Source organism: Spermophilus citellus (assembly GCF_964194105.1).
Source record: "Spermophilus citellus genome assembly, chromosome: 11".
NCBI lineage: Eukaryota > Metazoa > Chordata > Mammalia > Rodentia > Sciuridae > Spermophilus > Spermophilus citellus.
Genome location: NC_138192.1, coordinates 64,460,035 through 64,482,200, shown reverse-complemented (window position 1 = coordinate 64,482,200; position 22,166 = coordinate 64,460,035). Strand labels below are relative to the sequence as shown.

At 38.5% G+C, this 22,166-nt stretch overlaps 1 protein-coding gene across 3 annotated transcripts in view; it reads left to right on the top strand.

The window, feature by feature from the left end:
• Positions 1 to 22,166, top strand: part of ITGB6 (integrin subunit beta 6) — a 125,023-nt gene that overhangs the window by 87,226 nt on the left and 15,631 nt on the right. For all 3 annotated transcript variants that reach the window (XM_081261905.1, XM_081261904.1, XM_081261906.1), the window contains 5 exons: positions 5,845 to 5,934; positions 9,827 to 9,961; positions 10,165 to 10,579; positions 16,609 to 16,831; positions 19,192 to 19,289. In XM_081261905.1, coding sequence (XP_081118031.1) covers positions 5,845 to 5,934; positions 9,827 to 9,961; positions 10,165 to 10,579; positions 16,609 to 16,831; positions 19,192 to 19,289 — 961 coding nt within the window. The remainder of the gene's footprint in view (positions 1 to 5,844; positions 5,935 to 9,826; positions 9,962 to 10,164; positions 10,580 to 16,608; positions 16,832 to 19,191; positions 19,290 to 22,166) is intronic.

The following is a 22,166-nucleotide window of genomic DNA, read 5'->3' as shown; positions in this document are numbered from 1 at the left end:
TTGGATTATAATGATCATTACATTCCACCATCATTAATAACCCCATGCCCCCTCCCTTCCCCTCCAACCCCTCTGCCCTATCTAGAGTTCATCTATTCCTCCCATGCTCCCCCTCCTTATCCCACTATGAATCAGCCTCCTTATATCAAAGAAAACATCTTATATCAAAGAAACCATTCTAGTGGTTAAAATATTGGCAAGATGTGACTGTTTTAATTTATGTTTCTCTAGTGATTAATGATGTTGAACACTTTCATATATTTATTTGCCACTTGCATGTTTATTTTTATCAAGATGTCTTTTTCTTGTTGATATGTAGTTCTTTAGATAGTCTGGCATTGAGTCCTTTGTCATTCGCATGTGCTACAGACATTTCTCCTACTCAATTGCTTCTTTCTTGAAAGCATCTTTGTGAGAACAGAAATTCTTAATTTTAGAAAATAAACTTAATTTTTTTTTTTTTAGAGTTGTTTTAGGTTCACAGCAAAATTGAGTGGAAGGTACAAAGCTTTCCGATGTATCCCCTGTCCGGCACATGCATGGCCTTCCCTGTTGTCATCCCCCATCAGAGCAGTACATCCATTAAAAACAATGAACATATGTCGATACATCATTATCATCCCAAGTCCATAATTTACATTAGGAGTCACTCTTAGTATAGCACAATCTGTGAGTTTTGACAAGTGCAGAATGGCATGTATTCATGATTCTGGTATATATTAGCTTCATCACCCTAAAAATCCTCTGTGCTCTGCCTATTCAGCCCTCTCTCCCTCCTATCCTCTGACTGCCACTGATCTTTCTCCTGAATCCATACTTTTCCTTTTTCACAATGTCCTGTAGTTGAAATAATCCATTATGTAGCCTTTTCAGATTGGATTCTTTCACCTAGTAAAATACATTTAAGGTTCCTTCATGTCTTTTCAGGGCTTGATAGCTCATTTCTTTTTAGTGCTGAATAACAAACAGTCTATTGTCTAAATGTATCAAAATTTATTTCTCCATTCACCTATGAAGAATATCTTGGTTGTTACCAGGTTTGAGTAATTATAAATAAATATCTGTGTGAGGATGTAACTTTTCAACTCCTTTAGGTAAATAACAAAGACTGAATGCTGGATCTTATATATTGTACATTTAGTTTTGTAAGAAACTGCCAATGCATCTGCCAGCAATAAATGAGAGTTCCTGTTGTTCCAGATCCTAGCCAACATTTGGTATTATCAGTGTTCTGTTTTGGCCATTCTCGGAATCTCATTGTTATTTAATTTGTATTTCCTCATGATTTGTCATGTAGTGTATCTTTTCATGTGCTTATATGTCATCTGTATATCTTCTTTGGTGAAGTGTCTGTAAGGTCTTTGCCTCATTTTGCGTTTTAAGAGGGGTTTTGTGTGTATTTTAGGGAACAGATCTTTATCAGATATCTTTTACAAATGTCTTCTCCTAGTGAGTGTCTTGTCTTTTAAGCCTAGCTCATTGATTCTTTCATGGATCTCACCTTTGGTATTGCAACCAAAAAGTCATCACCAAACTCAAGGTCACTGAGATTTTCTCCTACATTATCTTCTATGTGTCTGATGGTTTTGCAATTATTAATTAAATCAGTGATTTGTTTTGAGGTGCTTTTGAGAAAGGTGCCTAGTCTATGTCTAGGTTTTTGCTTTTGCAAGTGGGTATCCCATTGTCCCAGAAACATTTGTTGAACAGATTGTTTTTGTTGTGTTGCCTTTTTACTTCATTTGGGATCAGCTGACTGTATTTATGAGGGTCTATTTCTGGTCCCTCTCTTCTGCTCCATTGATCTATCTGCCTATTCTTTTGTCAATATCACACTGACTTGATTAATGTAGCTTTATAATAAGTTTTAAAGTCAGGTATCAGTCCTCCAACTTCATTCTTCTCTTTCAACATGGAGTTGGCTACTCTGGGCCTTTTGCCTCTCTGTATAAACTTTACAATCAGTTTGTTCATATACACAAAATAACTTGCTGGCATTTTGATTGGGATGGCATTGGATCTATAGATGGAATTTTTACTCTTAAGTATTATTTATTAATCTTTTCCTTTATAGGTAGTGCTTTTTGTATCTTACTTAATACATTTTTTAACATTAAGGCCATGAAGATACCTCTCTTGGCTTCAGTGGTTCTGACCTTTATTTCTCCTTTTAGCCAGAGGAGTAATAACTGGGAGATAGTACAAGAGAGGATTCCAGGGGGCAGTTCATGACCCATTTCAGGAACTTGGTCATTACACTTGCTTATTTACATGCCCACTATATATGTGTGTTATACTGCCATTAAAGCTAGAAAGAGAAAAGGAACAAATAGGAGCCAATGACAAAGAGATTCAAGGGGGAAAGAAAATTCTTTGAAAGACTAGATGAAATATTTGTGAGCAGGTTATATAGCATCATAAATTCTCTCAATTCTCAGTTTATAATAAGCCACATTTTACTACTGGTAATTTATTAAAACTTGTTTATTCGAAATAAACAGCACTGAGCTTGAAGTAGTGCTGAGTATAAGATAAAGTGTGATAGTAGTGACATTCCTCTGTCCTTAGCCAAGAGAAGTGCACACCTGACAGCTGGTTCTGGCGACCCAACACTGAGTGGCACTGAACTTGGAGACAGTCTCTGAGGGGGAGCCCAAATGTGCAGATGTGAACTTAAGAGCACTCCTCTGTAGCCTCTGATGCCTACCCACAAAATGACCCTCTGTGCACTCATTCTCCATCCTTGACAAGGAGATTTTCAGGGAGCAAATGTAAATTGTTGGACAGTCTTTTTTTGAGATGGGAACAGAGTGAACAATAAAATAGGGCTTAACAAAGAAAGTTAAGAAAATTAAGGTAATCAGAAAGAGTGAGTAAGAAAAGCAACTCAAGAACTCCTGGGTACCATAGCAGGGAAGAGTGGAAGAAATTGATAATTAAGATCATCTTCAGAAAGATAATAGAGAATTCAAGCCCAAGCCTAGGGGTTGCATTTCTAATCAGCTCATGCACCCTTGTGTTTACAGCATTCACCATTTCTATATCCAAGCATCATCTTTCAGAATCACAATGCTGTAATTCATCCTACTCAGGCATGCAAAATCATCCTTTTTCTAACATTAAGCATGTTTAATCATGACGATTTATAATAGCCCTTTAGGACTTTAATGAAAGGAAGGCATTTGATACATGATATTTACAGTAATCATAATACTGCAAGATTTAAAGTATAATTTTTCACAGTGTTAGACCACAAAGCCAAATGGTCCATGTTTTTAGTTAATTATTTTAAGTGCTTTGGGGGGAGATCAGCATCCAGAAATTAATTAATAGTTTTCCTCTGTACAATTGTCAGTGTTGTCACTGGTTCCTGCTACTGGCTGCCAACTCCTTTATACTCTCGCTCTAGTGGCAATCGGCAAAGGCGATTAATGTTAACCACTTGTCCTAATAGCCAAATGCCAAATGTCAAACCACATGCAGGATCATAATTATGCTTTAGGAAGTGGATAAGTTCAGCTTTGTTAGCCAAGAGTTAACCTCAAATTTGGAGGTCTCTTGAACTAGTGCTTGCAGAAAATACCCCTGACGTGGCATCCTTGGGGACACCAGGATGGCAGTGGCATACAAAGCTAAGAGCCTTGAAATTCCTTTTCAGAAGAGTCTAAGCCTTTCTTTGTCAAGCTCTAAAGGTTCCCTCTGACTACTCTTCTGGGATCAGTCAAATTTACCCACATTCCAGCTCCACTTGAGTGGAATTCAAATTCCTAAATTTAGGTATTCGTTGTTAACCACAGGTCTCATGCTTCATGGCCCTTTGTGACATGTGTTTATTTGAAGAGGTAAGTCCATGAAGCAATGCCTTCCTCATATTTTATAAGTTCTACCTGACTCGGGGAAAAAGAAACGGGCCTTCCGCCAACGGGCAGTGATGTGGGGCAAGGATGAAGGTGAGGCACATTCCATTCCCTGGCTTACTGACTGCAGCCCCCTCAGTATTAAGATGCGGTGTCAAAGCACAGTAGCATGTGACACATTCGAGAGAGTTCAGGTTTCCAGCAACTTCAAACATGAGCGCTGAAATAAACAGAACATCACAAGACCCATACATCAAAACTGAAGCTCGTTGTTTTACACATACGACATGTAGAAAGACCACCTCTAACAAGTGCCTGGGACCTCCTGCATGCCTTTGTGTCCTGCCATCACCCTGGTCTCAGACATTCCTCTCCTTCATTCCCTTTGTCCTGATTTATTTACTCAGTTTCACTATCAGATGATTATTGATTCTAATTTAGTTCTGTGCGTTTTCTAAACTACTTAACTCTTCTATGGAATAAGAATATCAAGATTATGTTGGATCCATAGGAGATGCCCTCAATCTATCACTCAAAGCTTATTTACTCTTTTCTATGTACAGTTTTGGTTAATCTCAGTCATCTGATTTCACAACACACAGCAACATAGAAGCCTGCAGCTGACAGTGCTGTCATCTGTTGATGTAGCACAGCATATTAAGCTACTTAATAGAAGATGTTGAGTGCACCAGTAAATGAGTCAGCATTGATAGCTAGAGCCAGACAAGAAGGTAGAAACAAGTTAAAAACAAATACAAGCTGGGTGTGGTGGTGCACGCCTGTAATCCCAGCAGTTTGGGAGGCTGAGGCAGGAGGATTGCAAGTTCAAAGCCAGCCTCAGCAATGGTGAGGTACTAAGCAACTCAGTGAAGCCCTATCTTTAATAAAACACACACACACACACAAAGAGCTGGGGATGTGGCTCAGTGGTTAAGTGCCCCTGAGTTCAATCCCCAGTACCAAAAAAAAAAAAAAGAAAGAAAGAAAAGAAAAATACGAGAAACAGAAGCACAGCAGTCAGGGCCCACGTGGTGTGACTTCTGCATGGATGATGAAAGCCTTTGGTGATTATAGAACAATAGTTCATACTGATAGGTATAACTGTGTTCCTTCAACATGAAGAGAGGGATGTTATCACACACTATAGAAAACATTTCATTTGAAGGTAACCAAGTTTTAAAACATAAAGCTTAGGAGAGGAATACTATTCAACTCTCTGGAAAATTCCTTCTTCCCAATGCCTCATTCCCGGGCAGTGTTCAATACCTAGAGAGTTGATGAACTGGTCTGAGTCCTCCTCAGGTGGAAAATCTCAGGAGAAGCAAGGTAAGTACAGAACTCAGATGGTTTAGAGCTAGGTTGACTCACTCAATCATGATGGGCAGGGAGCAATTCCAACCCACCCAGGGCTGTGCTAAATCCTTGAAGGAGCACTGATTACCAATAAGAAAGGGAGAGTTAACAGCAAGCCTCCCAATTCACTCATCCTCCAGCAAGGGATTGCTCATTAGGCCCTCTCAACCCAGTGACCTACAGAGCAACCTGACTCCCTCACTGCCCTTCTGTGCGCCAAACCTTGGTTTCCTCAAGGTTCCTAAATGAGAAGGAAGTTCCTGGATTCGTGCTCAAAATTTTTTGGACAACAGATGCTCTAGGAGTGGAAGATATTATATAAACATTATTATTATTATTTGAGACTTGACTCCTGTCGTGATACAAATCACAGCCCTAGACAAAGGCAACCACAAACCCTAGGTTTCCCAGTAGCAACTCTGGCCAATCCATTTCCCACGGAGCCCAGTAAGCAGCAGCATGTAGGGGCTCCAGTTTCAGGAGAAACACCCCTTTATTATCAGGAGTCTGTTTTCACTAGCCAGTTAAATAGAGGTGATCACAGTCTGAGAGCTGAACCCCACACTTATCACTTCTAAATTACTGAGAACAGAGATTGACTGACTTTTGTTGTTGCTGCTGCTGCTGTTTACAGAATTACGCAAAACTTATTCCTGGAGCCACAGTGGGACTGCTTCAGAAGGACTCTGGAAACATTCTCCAGCTCATTATCTCAGCTTATGAAGTATGTATGATACTTTGTAAGAAGTTGGCTTCTTGTTTTGTATTTCTTTAGTATTCACAAACTCAGATGTGTTTTAGGCAATGAACTCACTCTCATTTGTTGATAAGAGTCTTGATCCAAAGAAAATCTCTCTGTATGAATGCAGCCAAAATATTAAAATTGGTTTACTTAGTTTGAAAAGTGGAGCAGCAGGTAGAAAATCACAAACCCGGCCAGAAAGTTGAGATAGTTGAGGTTGTTTTCATGATAACCCACAGCAGCACTGTTCCCAGCAAAATTTTTAAGTTGACTAGAAAGACTCCATGAGTCATACAATCAAGCTCTCTTCAGTCTCCAAAAAGGAAAAAAAAAATCTACTTGTAAATTGCCATTGAGTGAAGGAGTTATGTAGGGAACCAACTCCAGGGGTTTAATGAGACAAGATCATTAATTCAAGCAAGAATACAGACTCTTGGCTACACACCAAAATACCAAAAGCATACCAGCATGCCACATTCAAGGCTCTCAACTTTAGTGAACCAGGGAAATTTCCATTGGTTTAACAAGTATGTAGGGTTTTTTTTTTTTTTTTTTCCCTTGACTATGAGTTAGTCCTGAAGACAGAATTCCTCCCTTAAAATGAGATATATACCTACAGGGTTATTGTTTTCCTTTTTTTTTTTTTTTTTTTGCCCCCATTTTCTAACTCAACCATGCCCAGTTGCCAAATCTTCTTTATTTTGGTTCCTAAATATCATTCCCCTTTATTTGCCTTTAATGTAAAAAAAAAAAAAAAAAAGCAAAACCCCACAGAGGTAGATGAAGCTCTAAATTAGGATGGGCATAGAAAAAGTAAATTTTTAGGAAGCAGTAAAGCTCCAGCATTTGCTTTAAGCAGCGTTTCCATAATAATGAACGAATAAAATTCTCCTATTTTTGGAGGTTTTAAAATTGCAAATAAAGGGGCCGGGGATGTGGCTCAAGTGGTAGCGCGCTCGCCTGGCATGCGTGCGGCCTGGGTTCGATTCTCAGCACCACATACAAACAAAGATGTTGTGTCCGCCAATAACTAAAAAATAAATATTAAAATTCTCTCTCTCTCTTTCTCTCTCTCCCTCTCTCACTCTCTCTTTTAAAAAAAATTGCAAATAAATGACCCTAGTGAGTATACAATACTCAGCATATACTGAACCAGTGTTCCCTAACTAAATGACATATCAGGATCATCTGAGAAGATTTTTAAAAAACAGGCTCAGATTCCTTTGTTTCTAACTTTGAAGAAGTTGAAGGGAAGGTGGAAGCTACACATTTTGAAAAAAAAAAAAAAAAAAAAAAAAAAAACCTCCACAATGATTTTTCTGAAAAAAAAAAAAAAAAAAAACCCTCCATATCACCCCACCAATTTTGAAACTCACTTGAAGGGGAAGGAAGCAACAAATTCCTTTTCAAATATTTCATTTCCTCAGAGAATAAAATAAAGATGTGTCCATTTAAATTCTAAGAGGATGGGATTTTTCTCACTGATGATCCTCAGAAATTTCTGTTTTCTTAGCTCACATCAAAAATTAATCACCACGTTAGCTCATGCTTGAAATTCTTCCAGACAGGAAAGCACATCAACAAAACACTATAAAAACCTTCCTCCCTCTCATGCAGTAATTAAAGTTTTAATGTGTAGAATCAAATAAAATTACAAAGCAATCCTTCACTGGATTATAGCATTCTCTGTTTTCTTTAACCCAATACTTTCCAAAGTGTTGGCCACTAACATCTCCAAAGAAATCAAGCAAATTAGAAAACAGTGAATAGTCAAAAATATTTCCCCCTCCAACCTGACGAGTCTATCCATGCCCCTGCTTGCTCTGCCAGAGGTTATGTCCCACTTTATGGTCCCAAGTCACCACATAAGTTACAGTGTAGTTGAACTCAAGGCATTAAACATTTGAATTGAATCTGTGTCCTCATTTTACTCTCCCAAAAATACCAGTAAGTATCCATTATTCTTCTACTAAACAATCTTGGTCTAGAGTTATTGGAACTTTGTGATTCAGGGTGAATGAAGTATGTAATCAATCATGACAAAAGCAGAAATTATTTTTCTACTATGTTATTTTTAAATGTATTCTAAAAAAAGACTTTAAAATATAGAGACCTACAGACTGAATTTCTTTTTCAGTCTATAAAAAAAAGGAAAGACTATACTGAGAGAAAATATAAAATCCATCTGTTTGACTTCTTATAGGGCAGAGGCAGATGTGTTTATAGTTTGTGGCTACAAACATTAGCTGAATATTTTATGGTGCCATATTGATATTTTTTAAAATTTTAAATACTGGGTGTATATTCATCTGCCTATCTCTTGCTAATTTCCTCCCTTCCCCAACCACATAATAAAGGCTCCTGAAATACCAGTGATCCCAAGAGCAAGCTCCTCTACTGGAATTTAAACTCTGGGAAGGAATCCACTGGTTTATTTTGGTTGTCCTGGCTCCTAGGAGATGTTCAATCAGCAAATGAATGAAATAATAAAAGATACAAATTAACATGTATGCCCTTTCCTTGGGAAATTTACACTAAAATATTCCTGGTCAAATTTGCAATAATTCTCAATCATATCAATGCTGAGACTTCCTTCAGTTAGGTCAGATGATGTCACTTATTGATCCTCATTATGGATGTCACCTATAGACACATCCCTCATTTCTCATTTAGCTCCTGGAGATTCACTATGCTACTATCTCCAATGCTACTTTTGTCTTAATTCTTGACGATTTCAAAATAAACAGAATTTGGAGAAGGCAGGGTCATCTGACTCTGAAGTTAGTAAAATTAAGTTTGAAGCTAAATATGCTTATAAAATGCTATCAATGAAATGGGTATATGAACTCAAAACCTTTTAGATGAATTGAAGTTTAACTTAATTCATAATATTTTTAAATTTATTTTTATTCTGTTTTTTATCTTTAATAATTTGGTTTTATCCCCCAAAATATGTACATTGATGTTGTAAGTTTATAGGAAATAGAAAGAGTAAAATGATAAGCTTCTGAGAACAGAAATCCAGTCTCATCCTAGACTTGACTCTACATTAAATGTACAATAGGCACTCAATGAATTCTAATAATGACTTTAAGGCAGTTTCCCCTACATTTTGCCACCTCTAAATCTTGGATTGATTTGTTAATTCATGGTGCCTTACAACCACTGCATGCCAGGTGGAAGTCATGACATGGTTTTATTGACAGTTGTGATCATTGTCACTTCAACTCCTAGAATGCATTGTTGCTATGTAAGTGCTAAGTTTAATTGCCATTTTAAATATCTTTGAAAACTTTGTCCTCTGAGTTGATATTGAGATGAAAGTTATTATGTATGCAGAAATGTACCAAAACAGAGCAGCAGGGTGTAAATTTGATATCAGTGAAGCAAATATTTCTCGTGGGAGGAATGGCTGCAATTCTGAATTTCTTACAAATTGACAAACAGCTACTTTATGGGACCTAAGAAATGAAGGCACTTACAAGTAAAGGAAACTGTTATTATATTTTATTATCAAGATACAAGCAAAAAAATTGTCTTTTATATGCCAAACTATGTAATGCAGGAGAATTTGCTAAATGCTTCAGAATGGATGGAATTATTTTCGGAGCATTGATAGACTAATGACTATCATAGGTCATGCAGAACCACATGAGTTATTTTTATCATAGTTTATCATGTGATAATAGCATATCTTATGATTAATGGTGTCTTAAATTCAATATTGATTGTCATTTCCTTGCTTGATTAATTATATGGTAAATTTCTTTTAGATCCAATTTAATTTTATTCATTTATAGTTTAATGACTCAGTTTCCTCTTCTGGTTGTACTTTTTGTTGTGATTTATTTAACCCTTTATGTCTTAATTCAAGGAACTGCGGTCTGAGGTGGAACTGGAGGTATTAGGAGACACCGAAGGACTCAACCTGTCCTTCACAGCTGTCTGTAACAATGGCACCCTCTTCCCACACCAAAAGAAATGCTTGCACATGAAGGTGGGAGACATAGTAAGTAGATGGACAATTCAGCTGTATGAAAAAATATTCAGAGGGTCAGAGGTTAGCTTAGCTTACTGGAGCTGGGCTCCTTTCAAGAATTTCAAAGATTTCCTAATAAACGCTTTTGGCAAAGCTGATTTCCGCAAGGCCTTGTTTCACCTCCTGCAGGTTGGTGGATGGAGGAAGTAGATAATTGGTATTTTCTTTTCCAGGCTTCATTCAACGTGACTGTGAGCATACCCAACTGTGAGAGAAGCAGGCGCATTATCATAAAGCCTGTGGGGCTGGGGGACACCCTGGAAATACTCATCAGTCCAGAGTGCCACTGTGACTGTCAGAAAGAAGTGGAAGTGAACAGCTCCAAATGCCACAATGGAAACGGCTCCTTCCAGTGTGGGGTGTGTGCCTGCAACCCTGGCCACATGGGCCCTCACTGCGAGTGTGGCGAGGACATCCTGAGCACAGATTCCTGCAAGGAGGCCCCCGATCACCCCTCATGCAGTGGAAGGGGCGACTGCTACTGTGGGCAGTGCATCTGCCACCTGTCTCCCTATGGAAACATTTATGGGCCTTACTGCCAGTGTGACAATTTCTCCTGCGTGAGACATAAAGGGCTGCTCTGTGGAGGTAGGCCACATCTGAAAGCATCTCACTGCTATTCAAATATCAGGAAGGGGCTTTGCATCTTTTCCACCTTCAAAGTTTCCTGGGCATAGTGGGTGTTCTATAAATATTTAATGATCAACTTGGTGGGTTAATCTTTAGATTTAGGATTATTGAATCTTCTCTCGAATTTTTCTTCTGGCTTTTTCTAATCTGTAGTTATCACCCAGGCTCCTCAAAATTGCCTGTGATCTGAATTCCATTATCTTCCAGAATTTTCTGGACCAAGCTGATGGGTGTGACCCAACTCTTAAATGCCTATTGCTTTGGGAAAATAAAAATTAGACTGCTAAAGGGGCATGCTTCCAAGGACAAGGAGCACAAGGACACTAAATGGACTCTCATAGCCTCCACTCATTCCATAGATTTCTATTAAGTACCTACTATGTGATATGTATTAGGTTAGGCGATAGGTCTAACAACAATGAGTAAGAACATAAATGAGAAGCCTATGGAAAGGATGAAAATAGAAAATTTCTTAAGAAATGAAGAAAAGTTTAAAATAGAAATATTTACATTTTAATATTATTTATAGATGTAAAGTAACTAGAGTTTAAGAATTCATTGCCTGACTATTATAAAATCATTCTGATATTTATACACATATATTTAAGAATGGTCTATGCAGAACAAGAATTAGAAATATCTTAATATATTTTAAAATAATATAAATTTCTACTACAAATGGAATCTTAACTGATGGTTGAATGTAAGCTCTAATGTCTGAGTTTTTCACAGTATGTAAGCAAATGGCTCTTCAAAACAGAGAGCCATTATCTCTACAGAAAACTAGGCAAGTTGTGTTTTCAAACCACAGCGTTAGGAACATATAAAAGAGACCAATTTTCAGGGAGGAAAAAAAACCTGAAAGAAAGGAAGCCACAGAGAATTCCAAGCTTTTTGAATATCATTTGATACCCCTAGGAATCCACTACCTTTCATTTCTCTGCTGCAGCTATAGCTACAAATGGGATCTTCTGAGAAAATCCGCTTTCTCTCACCCCTGTCCACAATACAGAATGAAAAGCTCAGAAACTTTGTTTCCTAAGCTTATTTTTGTCTTTCCTTTTTTGGCACAGGATAAAGGGGCAGGGGTACTGTCAAACCCAGGACTTTGAGCATTTGACGCAAGCACTTCACCATTGAGCTACATCCCAGCCCCTTATTTCTGGATTTTATGGATGTGCTTCCAAGTCCATAAACTATCTTCACTTGATGCAGACAGGACACAACCTGGAAGCAAAAAGAAGCTACCCAAAGGCTGTCACCACATCATAGAAAGAATATATCTGACAGAATTCCACACTGCATTTCTAATACAAGTCTTTAAAAAATATATATACACATTTAAAATATTTACAATTACTTTCCAAAAAATGCTAAATGTAATATAATCTAATAGCTATACTAACACCAGCTGTACATCACCCTTAAAGTCCTGGATCTAAGGAATCTAAAACAGCATAAATTGCTCATGTGCTCTGCAGCACTGACTGCCTTTCATCTTATTTTATATAAAGGAAAAAGGGAATAAACGCAAAAAGAGTTGACCTGCTCTGTTCGTTGTAGTTATGAAGATCTGACAATAGCAACTTTTTTTTTGAGTCAGATACAGCAGTTGCTAAAGAAATTCTCTTTAAAGAAAAATACAATGATTTCTTCAGCTAAACTCAGAAAATTTCACCAAGGTTCATTTCCTTCGTCCTCTGGAGTACATTATGATCCTCAGCCACAAATGTTTCTATGAAGCTATTTTGTTTATTAGTAACATCACAAAAGATGAATAGTAACTTTCTCTTTTAAATGTCTAATGAAAGTAAATACAGCTGAGTGCTCTGGTGCACACCTGTCATCCCAGCAGCTCAGGAGGCTGAGGCAGGAGGATAACAAGCTCAAAGCTAGCCTCAGCAAAAGCAAGGCAACTCAGCAAAAGCAACTCAGTGAGACCCTGTCTCTAAGTGAAATACAAAATAGGGCTGGGGATGTGACTCAGTGACTGAGTGCCTCTGAGTTCAATCCCTGGTACAATCCCCCCCTCAAAAAAAAAAAAAGTAAGTACAATTCTTCAAGTTTACCAAGTAGTTTTGAAGTATCTTCCATGTGCCTGGCACTGTGCTTAGAGAAGGGATAAAAATCCCTGCTCTGAGGAGACACTGCTGCTGCTGTTGCTGCTGATGATATTTTCAAAGCAGACCATATATGCCCCAGCCTCACAACTTGGGCTGATCTCACTTATTTTACCACTAATACACTTGGCAATGTGCTCCTTTTCTGAAGGGCTATTATCACAATGTTCCTTTTCATGCAACTTCTTTCGTCCATCTGCAAGCACTCAGGCATACAGGGCTCCATTGATTTTTTTTTTCTTGCCCAAATTCCATTAGTCTCTTATATTTTGATTTTTAAGAGACTGGAAGCAGTAACAGGAAAATGGCATTAGAGAAAATACTTCCTGCCATTATTCACTTATACTTGTTTGTCAATGGCTTTCTAGAAGAATCTAGCTCTCTAAAAAGATCTTGGTGATTTTTCTGAATCTTTAGTTATCATCTTGCCTCTATATGAAACTTCTATAGGAAGGTGTTGCCGCATGTTGTTGCTGCATGAACAGGTGTGTTAAATAATTGGTTGCTTGGATATCAATTAGCAACTTCAGTGACCAGGCTGATGGTTCTGGAAGGTCAGCAGAAAGGAAGGTTTCTAAATTTGAACGGAGTGCTTTGTTTTTGCTGTGATGGTTCTTTTTTCCTGCTCCAGAATGGGTTTTCTAAATTTCTGCTAAGTAATTCTTATATATAATAATACTCTTGGGCATTCTTGAAACATTTGGAAATGCACATTTCATTTTGTAATATGTATAGATTATATTAATTATTCAGAATAAATTGTAATTTCAAGATTTCTCCCCATTGTTAATGTAAGTTTCCCCTTATGCTAAGGAAGAAATAAAAAAGTATTATAATTCTTAAGATCACTTACATATGAAACTTAAATTGGCTCAAATTACTTAATTATTCTTAGCTTTGAGTTAATTGGCTCAATTATGAATTGATAGGTTATGAGATACAGTTGGAATGTCTTAATGTCATAGATCCAGATAAATTTTAAATCATCTTTTGTTAGAGGAGTGTGCCCTCCTTAGTATATGTAGAGAGAGAGAGAGAGAGAGAGAGAGAGAGAGAGAGAGAGAGAGCAAGAACAAGTTAACATACACACAGATACTATATATATATATATACACACACACACACATACATACATATAGAATATGAATGTACCTGTTCCTACAGCAGCAACACCTTCCTATAGAAGTTTCATATAGAGGCAAGATGATAACTAAAGATCCAGAAAATCACCAAGATCTTTTTAGAGAGCTAGATTCTTCTAGAAAGCCATTGACAAACAAGTATAAGTGAATAATGGCAGGAAGTATTTTCTCTAATGCCATATATATAATATGTATATATAGTGTGCATATATATGTATGTATATATATCTATAATGTATCTGTACATGTATATATAATATATGCATATATAAACATATAACACACACACACACACACACACACACACACACACACACACCAGGAACCCAATTTCAAAACCTTTGTGGTTATCTTTGTGTATATGATTTTGACTGGGCAGAGCATTAAGCCGAGGACTCTCCTACTCTCAATCCCTTAGGCTGAGTCATGAGGAGAGAAAAGTAATCAGCTACAACAGCAAAGTTTGCAAGGATCCCTTACTCCACAGTGAACTTGGCAGTGCCTCTTACAAGTGGAAGCATGTTTCGCTTGTGATTTTTATTTTTTTTTTTACATCCACTTTGTTTTCAGTAAAGGTATAAGAGTTTTAATACTGATGAATAACTTTGCTTACAGGTTCTTCCTACTGGATAGTTTTAAGGAATAACGCTAATAACTAGCACTTATGTAGTGCTTAGTGCTGGGCCAGGCACTGTTATAAACACTGTTAGACACCGTCTTAGGATACACTAAGTTTTGCTGGAAGATCAAAACTTATGGGGCAAAATGCCTGAGTGCACAGTTTTTACTTCTGAAGAAAGTATCAGTTATGAGACTTTGTAAATAAATGTTATTTGTTTGGAACATCAAATGCCTATTTTAGTATACTGGGCGTGGCAGGCACCCCAAAATGTAAGGAGTGGACACACACCATTATCTTAAACACGTGTATCATCTCAGAGTATTTCATATACTTTTATGTGGCCAGATCTATAAGGGACTTGCAAGGTTAGATGAGACATTTGTCCACAGCTGGTTTCCGCGTGCCTCCTCCTTGGAATTGTGTCTGCCACCTTGTTCCTGCTCCCTCAGTCTCTCCTCTGATGGCCTTTTAAATGCCAATGCTCTCTAGAGCTTTTCTCACTCTCCCTGCTCTCCCTAGATAACCTGGTTCACAGTGGCCTCTACCACTGCCTTTCCCTATGGATGCCCAACCCCAAACTTCAGGCTCATATTCAGCCACCTTTAAGGATGTCCTACAGGCCCCTCAAACTCAATAGACCCAGAGCTCTTTTTCCTCTTCTGCTTTAGATCCAATTATTCATTCCATAATGAAGCACCTCCATGTGCCAGGTGTTGGGACACAGCAGTGACCATGAGCTGGCTTCCCTTCCAGGTCAATGGAGAGCCACATCACTGGCCAGCTCCCAGCCTGGTCACCTGGGGAGGATGCCGTTCCTCTCTGGTTCTCCTTACACTGCTCCTGGTACCTCCCCACCTTACCCTGAGCACAGCAGCCCTCACTCTTCCCACTGACACTATCATTGTTGTTCAGGCCTCTGTTCATGGAAGTCCTCTCAAATGGTTTTTCTGCCCTGGTTTGAGTCTCTACTGATGGCAGGATATATCTAGACACACATCCATCTGTTCAGGGCTCTACCCTTCTTAAAATTTCATAACCTCCAGGAACAAAGCTCTTACTGGGGTGCTCAGCCATCTCACGATCTGACTTCTGGCATTTTGTTGACCTTTGCATCCTTCCCTCTGTCACATCCTACAAGCAGCATTGGCTTCTGCCATATGAGACTGCTACAGTTGTTAAGCAAGCCACATGATTCTACACTTACAGCATTTGTCTATCTTTTTATTTGCCTGAAATGTAGGTAACACTCTTCTTTCATCTTCTACCTTCTAAACTCAGTCCAGGTATCACTTCCTTTGGAAACTTTCCTAAATTTCCAGTTTAATTGGGAAACTTTTGCCCTGTGTCCATAGACTTATCACACTGTTTTGTATTTAGTAATAGTAGTATTTATTTGCCTGCCTCCTGCACTAAATTATAAATTCAGTGACTTTGTCTTATTTAATTCTCTATCCTCAGGCGTAATATAACCTTTGGCACATAGTATATGCTCAAAGTTTGTTATAAAACATTGAACTTGTCCAACTCTCATTCTATGCCCATGGGACAGCTAACTGGTGAATGCAGAAGTAGGAGATTCACACTGTATCTCATCCTACCAAAACCATTGGAAGTAGATTTTGTTCCCTCTGTTTTTTAGGTGAGGCTTTCATGATCAATCAGCTTGATGATGTAGAAGGGTGGGCATTCATTCAAACCTGTCTTGCATCTCCATCTTATGTCATATTAATTAGAGGCAAAAAATCAAGATAACAATTAAGTATATATACATACGTACACATGTGCACCAAGTAGCTGCTATAGGTTTGTCTGGATTCTCTCATTTCATCTGGTTATTAATTCTCTCTGCTATAACATCAGGTAATCAAGTGGATCTTCAGTTAGGAGACCAGATCAATAAGCATATGCAGTTAGCAAAACATATTAATAAAATGTCTACACTTACACACACACACACACACACACACACTTTTTTTCTCATTTTGTTCTTCAGTCTTTTTGCTTGTATTTAAAGGCAAAGAGAAAAGATGCCCTTCCCCCCAAGCCTACAGGTGGCTTTGACCTTGACCATGGGCAGCAGAGAACCTAATGCATGTTTTACAGATAACGGAGACTGTGACTGTGGCGAGTGTGTGTGCAGGACCGGCTGGACTGGCGAATACTGTAACTGCACAACCAGCACGGACTCGTGTGTCTCTGAAGACGGAGTGCTGTGCAGCGGGCGTGGGGACTGCGTTTGCGGCAAGTGTGTTTGCACAAACCCCGGAGCCTCGGGTCCCACCTGTGAACGATGTCCTACCTGCAGTGACCCCTGTAACTCAAAGCGGTAATGTCTCTATTGCTTAGTCCCTTTTGTGGAAAAGGTTCCCTATGATCAAAGTTCTAAAGACATTTTGTCAACTCAGACCTCAGATTGTCTTTGCCTGGTTTGGTCTCCAGGCATCCATCAAAAACCCACAGGGCCCCTGTGATCCTCAGCCTGGAACAACAGTCAATCTCTGGCTGGGGGCTTTCTCAGCCATGATTATCCAGAATCACAAAGTCAACATTTCTGCCTGAGACAGCAGGGGGAAGTGGAGCTGATGTCCCACACTGATAACATCTGATGGCCTCTCAGTTACAATACCAGCCACACAGAAGGAAAGCCCTGGAGGCATCCTGCTGACACCCACAGGCAGTCAGTACCTTTTCAGGGGAAACAGACAAGCTTCTTTCTTATCTAGAAGTTTATAGCCTGACCTTGTGGGATTCTTCCTATCAGCAGAATCATGGAGGCAAAGAGGCCGAGAAAGAAGAGCTTAGCTTTCCAATTCTGCCTCTTATCCCCATGCTCTTTGGCACCTTTTTGTCATTGTCATTGTAGGTAGCTATTGTGTATTGTATTTTTTAAGACTATAAGAACATTTTCTTATTTTCCAGTAAGAAAACTGTTTCTTTGGTTAGCAACTACCTTCTTCATGGAATTGGGGCAAAATTTGTCAGTCAAGTGAAGCAAGTTTCCCGGAAGGCTGTTAGGGTGTTTCTTAAGAGGTTCGTTGTCACTACTTCTGATACGCCAAAATGGTGACATTTGCATATCCAATGAAAATGGGGTGAGAAAATAAATTTTTTACTCATTGATAACTCGCTGTTTAGGTGTCAAAACTTCTCTGTCAGTATCCCTGGAAAACTAAGACAAGTGCCAAAAAGCATGGGCGCATGAGCAGAATTATTTGAATAGGATCCAATGTAAAGTGTCCCTTCACAATGTTCCTTTCATTATTTTTCTATTTCATCTCCTCTGTAAACATGGTTCAATCTTAAATCTGACTTGGAAGATATGAAATTCATACTCAAGTATGAATTTGGGAATTCCAATTTGGGAATCAGAGTGATCTTGATGTTTACGTTAGATGAGTCTATTCTTCCATTTATCCGTGTGTGTTCGCTTATCAAATAGATATTAAGTGCCTACTGTATGCCAAGAATGGTGTTAAGCCATGGATATGCAGGAAAGACTGAAACAGTTATAGTTTCTACCTTCACAGGTGCTGAGAGCCCAGTGGGCAAGATAGAGGTTTTTAAAGTAATGACGGTGATGTCTGGGTTGCCAGTTTCAGGAGGGGATATAGAAGGTGCTGGCAGCAGGGAGGGGCATCGGTCCAGCTGGTGCAGTCATCAGTGAGATGCACAAAGGAGACTTTAAGGGCTTCCACCATCTCCCCCAGACCCCACCAAGCCACTCCAAATAAATACATAATCTAGGAAAATGCAATACACTTCCAGAGCAAAAGCGACTTCACAACAAGATTTATAGTCCCACTCCAAATATGTTACCACTCCTAAGTTTTTCTGTAGAGGAGTTCTAGTCCCCCCATTACAGGGGAACTCTCTAGACTAATGTTAGGAAGGTTTGGTTGAGGAGATGCAGCTTCAGCTGAGCTTGCCAAGCACATTTCCATGTCTGGGGGGAAGGATGCAGCGCCATGTATCCCCACAGTGAGAAGACTTTTGTTTTTTTTGGATTACTCCAAGCACCATCTATTTGCAAAATGATTTGCAGCACAAGATTAATTCAGGGTCTAATTTTACTTTGTTCCCTAGACATCTTTAAGGTAGCTTAATTTCCTTATGTCCTTGCAAATACACTTTTCTGTAAATTAATGCAATCTTTTATTAAAAAACTTGAATTAATGAGGATCCAGGCTTAATCCTAAGCTTTTAAAAATACTCCTATCGACACTTGAATTTATTTAAAAGCATAACAGAAGAGAGAATTATTAAAATAATCATATGTGGCATATATGAAGACCACAAATCATTCTTGGGATTCTGGTTAAGATATAGATTAAATTCAGAACTTTGCCTAGTCTCTAATCATATTTATAAATGTAAGCTTTCCCTGGAAAAAGTAAAATGAAAATATAGCTAAATCAAATATCAATCAGAAGCAATCGCTACAGAAAAATGAGTATAGCAGCAATTATCAGGGCTGGCTCAGGGAACATTGATTACTGGGTGGAATTCAGAATAATTCAGCATCCTCTTGGACATTGCCTAACTATCTTTCCAAAAGTGACAAAGGGCCAGTGTCATTAGAAAGATACTCTTGTAAAATAATCTACAACCAGAGCATAAAGCAATATTCTAGCTACACATCTATTTCCACCAACATGAACTGATAAACTCTGTTAATTCTCTCTGCAGGAGCTGCATCGAGTGCCACCTGTCTGCAGATTCCAAGGCCCAAGAAGATTGTGTGGACAAATGCAAACTAGCGGGCGCAACTATCAGTGAGGAGGAAGGTGCTGCTTGTCTTAAATGGCTTTCATTTCCTTTGCATGGTTCTCCAGAGGCAGAAATGCTGTAAATCAAGAGCCTTTCTGGCCTGACCCCATTTGTACCAGGGCATTAGATCACTTCCATTCTTTGTTTAAAAGTGAGTGCATTCTATAAGGCTAAAAACTCCGTGGCTTGGGATTTAAAATCCCAATTTAAAGTCATGGCTGTTTTATTGGACTTCAGCTCTATCAGTAAGATTGTCAGCATTTCACCTCTGCTTAACAAATGCCATTGTGGAGAATTCCAGAATGCTATATTTTCCAAACTAGAAAGGAAGAAAATTGAAGAAATGACCAAATGTTAAGCCCCCAAACCATAAATTGTCCTCAATCATCTGATTGCCTTATTTCAAGATAAGATAAAGGCAGCAGTAAAACGATTTTCCTGATTGTAGCTCCCAGATGCTGGGCAGGTTCTGGTCAATGGCCATTTTTCCTCCTCCTCTCAAAAGTGTTCACTTCTCCTCCCCCACACATGGTACACCCTTAATTTCCTTTTGCCCCACCCCCAAAATTCAAAAGTTCCTGTCATCTGTAACTGCTAAGCAAATTGTATTCTTGCTTTCATCTGTTATTTTAAATACAGTTACTTATAATAAGGTTCTTCATAATGGCAAATATTTCAATCAATTGCATTTTAGCTAGGAAGGCCATTTTAAAAAATAATTTGTGGACTTTAAAACAAAGAAGATGACTGATTCTGCCTAAAGGGACAATCTAGGAGAATTTGGTTTTGTATCATCACAACCCTGCATTATCATGCTGCTCAGGTAGAATTGCTACTCTGCATGCAATAGCGATATGACCAAGATCTATCTCAGGTGAAGGTAAATAATCAAGACAATAATTTATGACACTGTAGGATATGTATTTTGAATAGATGGAATTAGAATACGGAAATTAGTCCATTTCCAAAATGGAATAATATAATGACATTTATATTCTTTTGAAAATTACTTGCCTTGTTTCAAAATTGAGAGTTCTGACTGCACAGTTGAATTACCCTATGTGCAGGGATGTGATTAGTGCTCATAAGACCCCTCATCAGTGCTTTTCTGGTGACCAAAGATAAACATGCCAAATAGCAGTAAATGGGACAAGATGGTGTGTACCTTAAACGAATACCAAACTTAAGACACATTAAAGCACTGAGCGAAGCAGCATTTGTGGGCTGTCCACATTAGTAACTAGTACTGAGTCTCAGCATTTCCTTCTAGGTTCATTTCACAGCAAACAGTGGGAATATTTACCAGATGTCTCTTAGAAATGAGCAAAACTTGCAGAAAATGCCTAGATGACTAGAACTGAATTCACTAGCAACATGGGAAATCAAATGTGCTGAAGGAAAAAGGGATAGAGCCTTAGAAACATGTAAATCATGATGGCTTCCACGGGGTCGTTACTACGTTAAGTACACAGTTTTCTGAGTAGATTGTCAAATGCTTAGATTTCAGATGAAGGCCAGTCTCACGAGGCATTTAGAATATTTACATTATTCTTTTTGTGTATTTGGCCCAGTTATCTTCAAGAGAGGGGGATTCAGGTATTTCCAACTTGGGGGTTGAAAATAATGATTGGATTATTAATACCATTTAATCTGGATGGACTTGAGAGAAAAAAAGGTATTTGTCAGACTGTAAATTTAAGAGCCACTTTGCCAATGAGCCTTTTTTATAAGCCATGTTTTGAATGAACCAGTTTTGTTATTGCTCACAACTCCTTGAACAGATCACATCATATTTGCCCCCTTTCACAGGGACTTTTAGCAACCCATCTTTCCCCCACTAGGACATGGAGAATAAAATAAAATAAGCACAACTTTACTAAGTGTGTGAATTGATCCTAAATTGTGCTGGCAGTGACTTGGGCAGGCACATCTAAGAACATGTGATTTAATCTCACTCTTCCTTTTACTGAGTCATGTTAATTTACCCCAATATCCAGGTACTCGTAGAGTATTTCTTGGAACACTAGTTCTGAAAGCATTCAATGGAGAAAAGCACCCATGGTCATATAAATGTTAGAAATTAATTTTTTTCCCTTTTTTTGCCAGACTTTTGAGAGTTGTTGTACACATTAAATTAAATATGTGTGTGAATCACCAGGAGGGACAAAGGGAGGGATTCCTAAACATGTTTGACCACAGAACCGCATTTTTTTCCCTTGAGAAACTGTTTCCACTGAGAATTGCTAACTGATTCCAAAGCCGAGGGCTTAAAGCACGTGGTTATCTTGCCTCAGTGGTACAGACAGTTTCCATTTCCACATCCTTCCTGGACCTTCTAGCCCCAACCTCATCATTCCCATTCTCACATTTCTTCCTTCTCTGAGAGTGATTTCATGGGCCACCAGGAGATCACATTTTCACTCTATTATTCTAGAGCAGCGATGTGGGCACTCACAAAGGAGAGTAAAAAAGAAAGGGCCATTTTTTATGAACAACAAAAGAAAACTTTAACAGCTAATTATGCAAATCTTTCATTGCACATTTGATAATACTTTCTCAATACCCAAACACTACAAATAAGGCTACGTCTAGAGCCATAACAGTTAGGAAAAGGAGTGGTGAAGTAATTAAAGCAAGATGGGAATCGTGACTCAAAGGTCATACTGGCAGTTCCATTAAAACTGAAGTAATCCTGGTCAAGGAAAGTAAGCCTCCCTGTGCTTCAGTGCAGCTATTTAAAAGAAAATAAAAAAGCAGGATTAATATTACTGAAATGGGTATGATAAGCCATCCCACACATTTCCTACCTGAGAACAGAATGTTTCATTAAGTGTATTCAAGGGAGCAGGGTTGGCCTGCACTGCCAGGGCACAGAGGGAAGGAAGAAAACATGG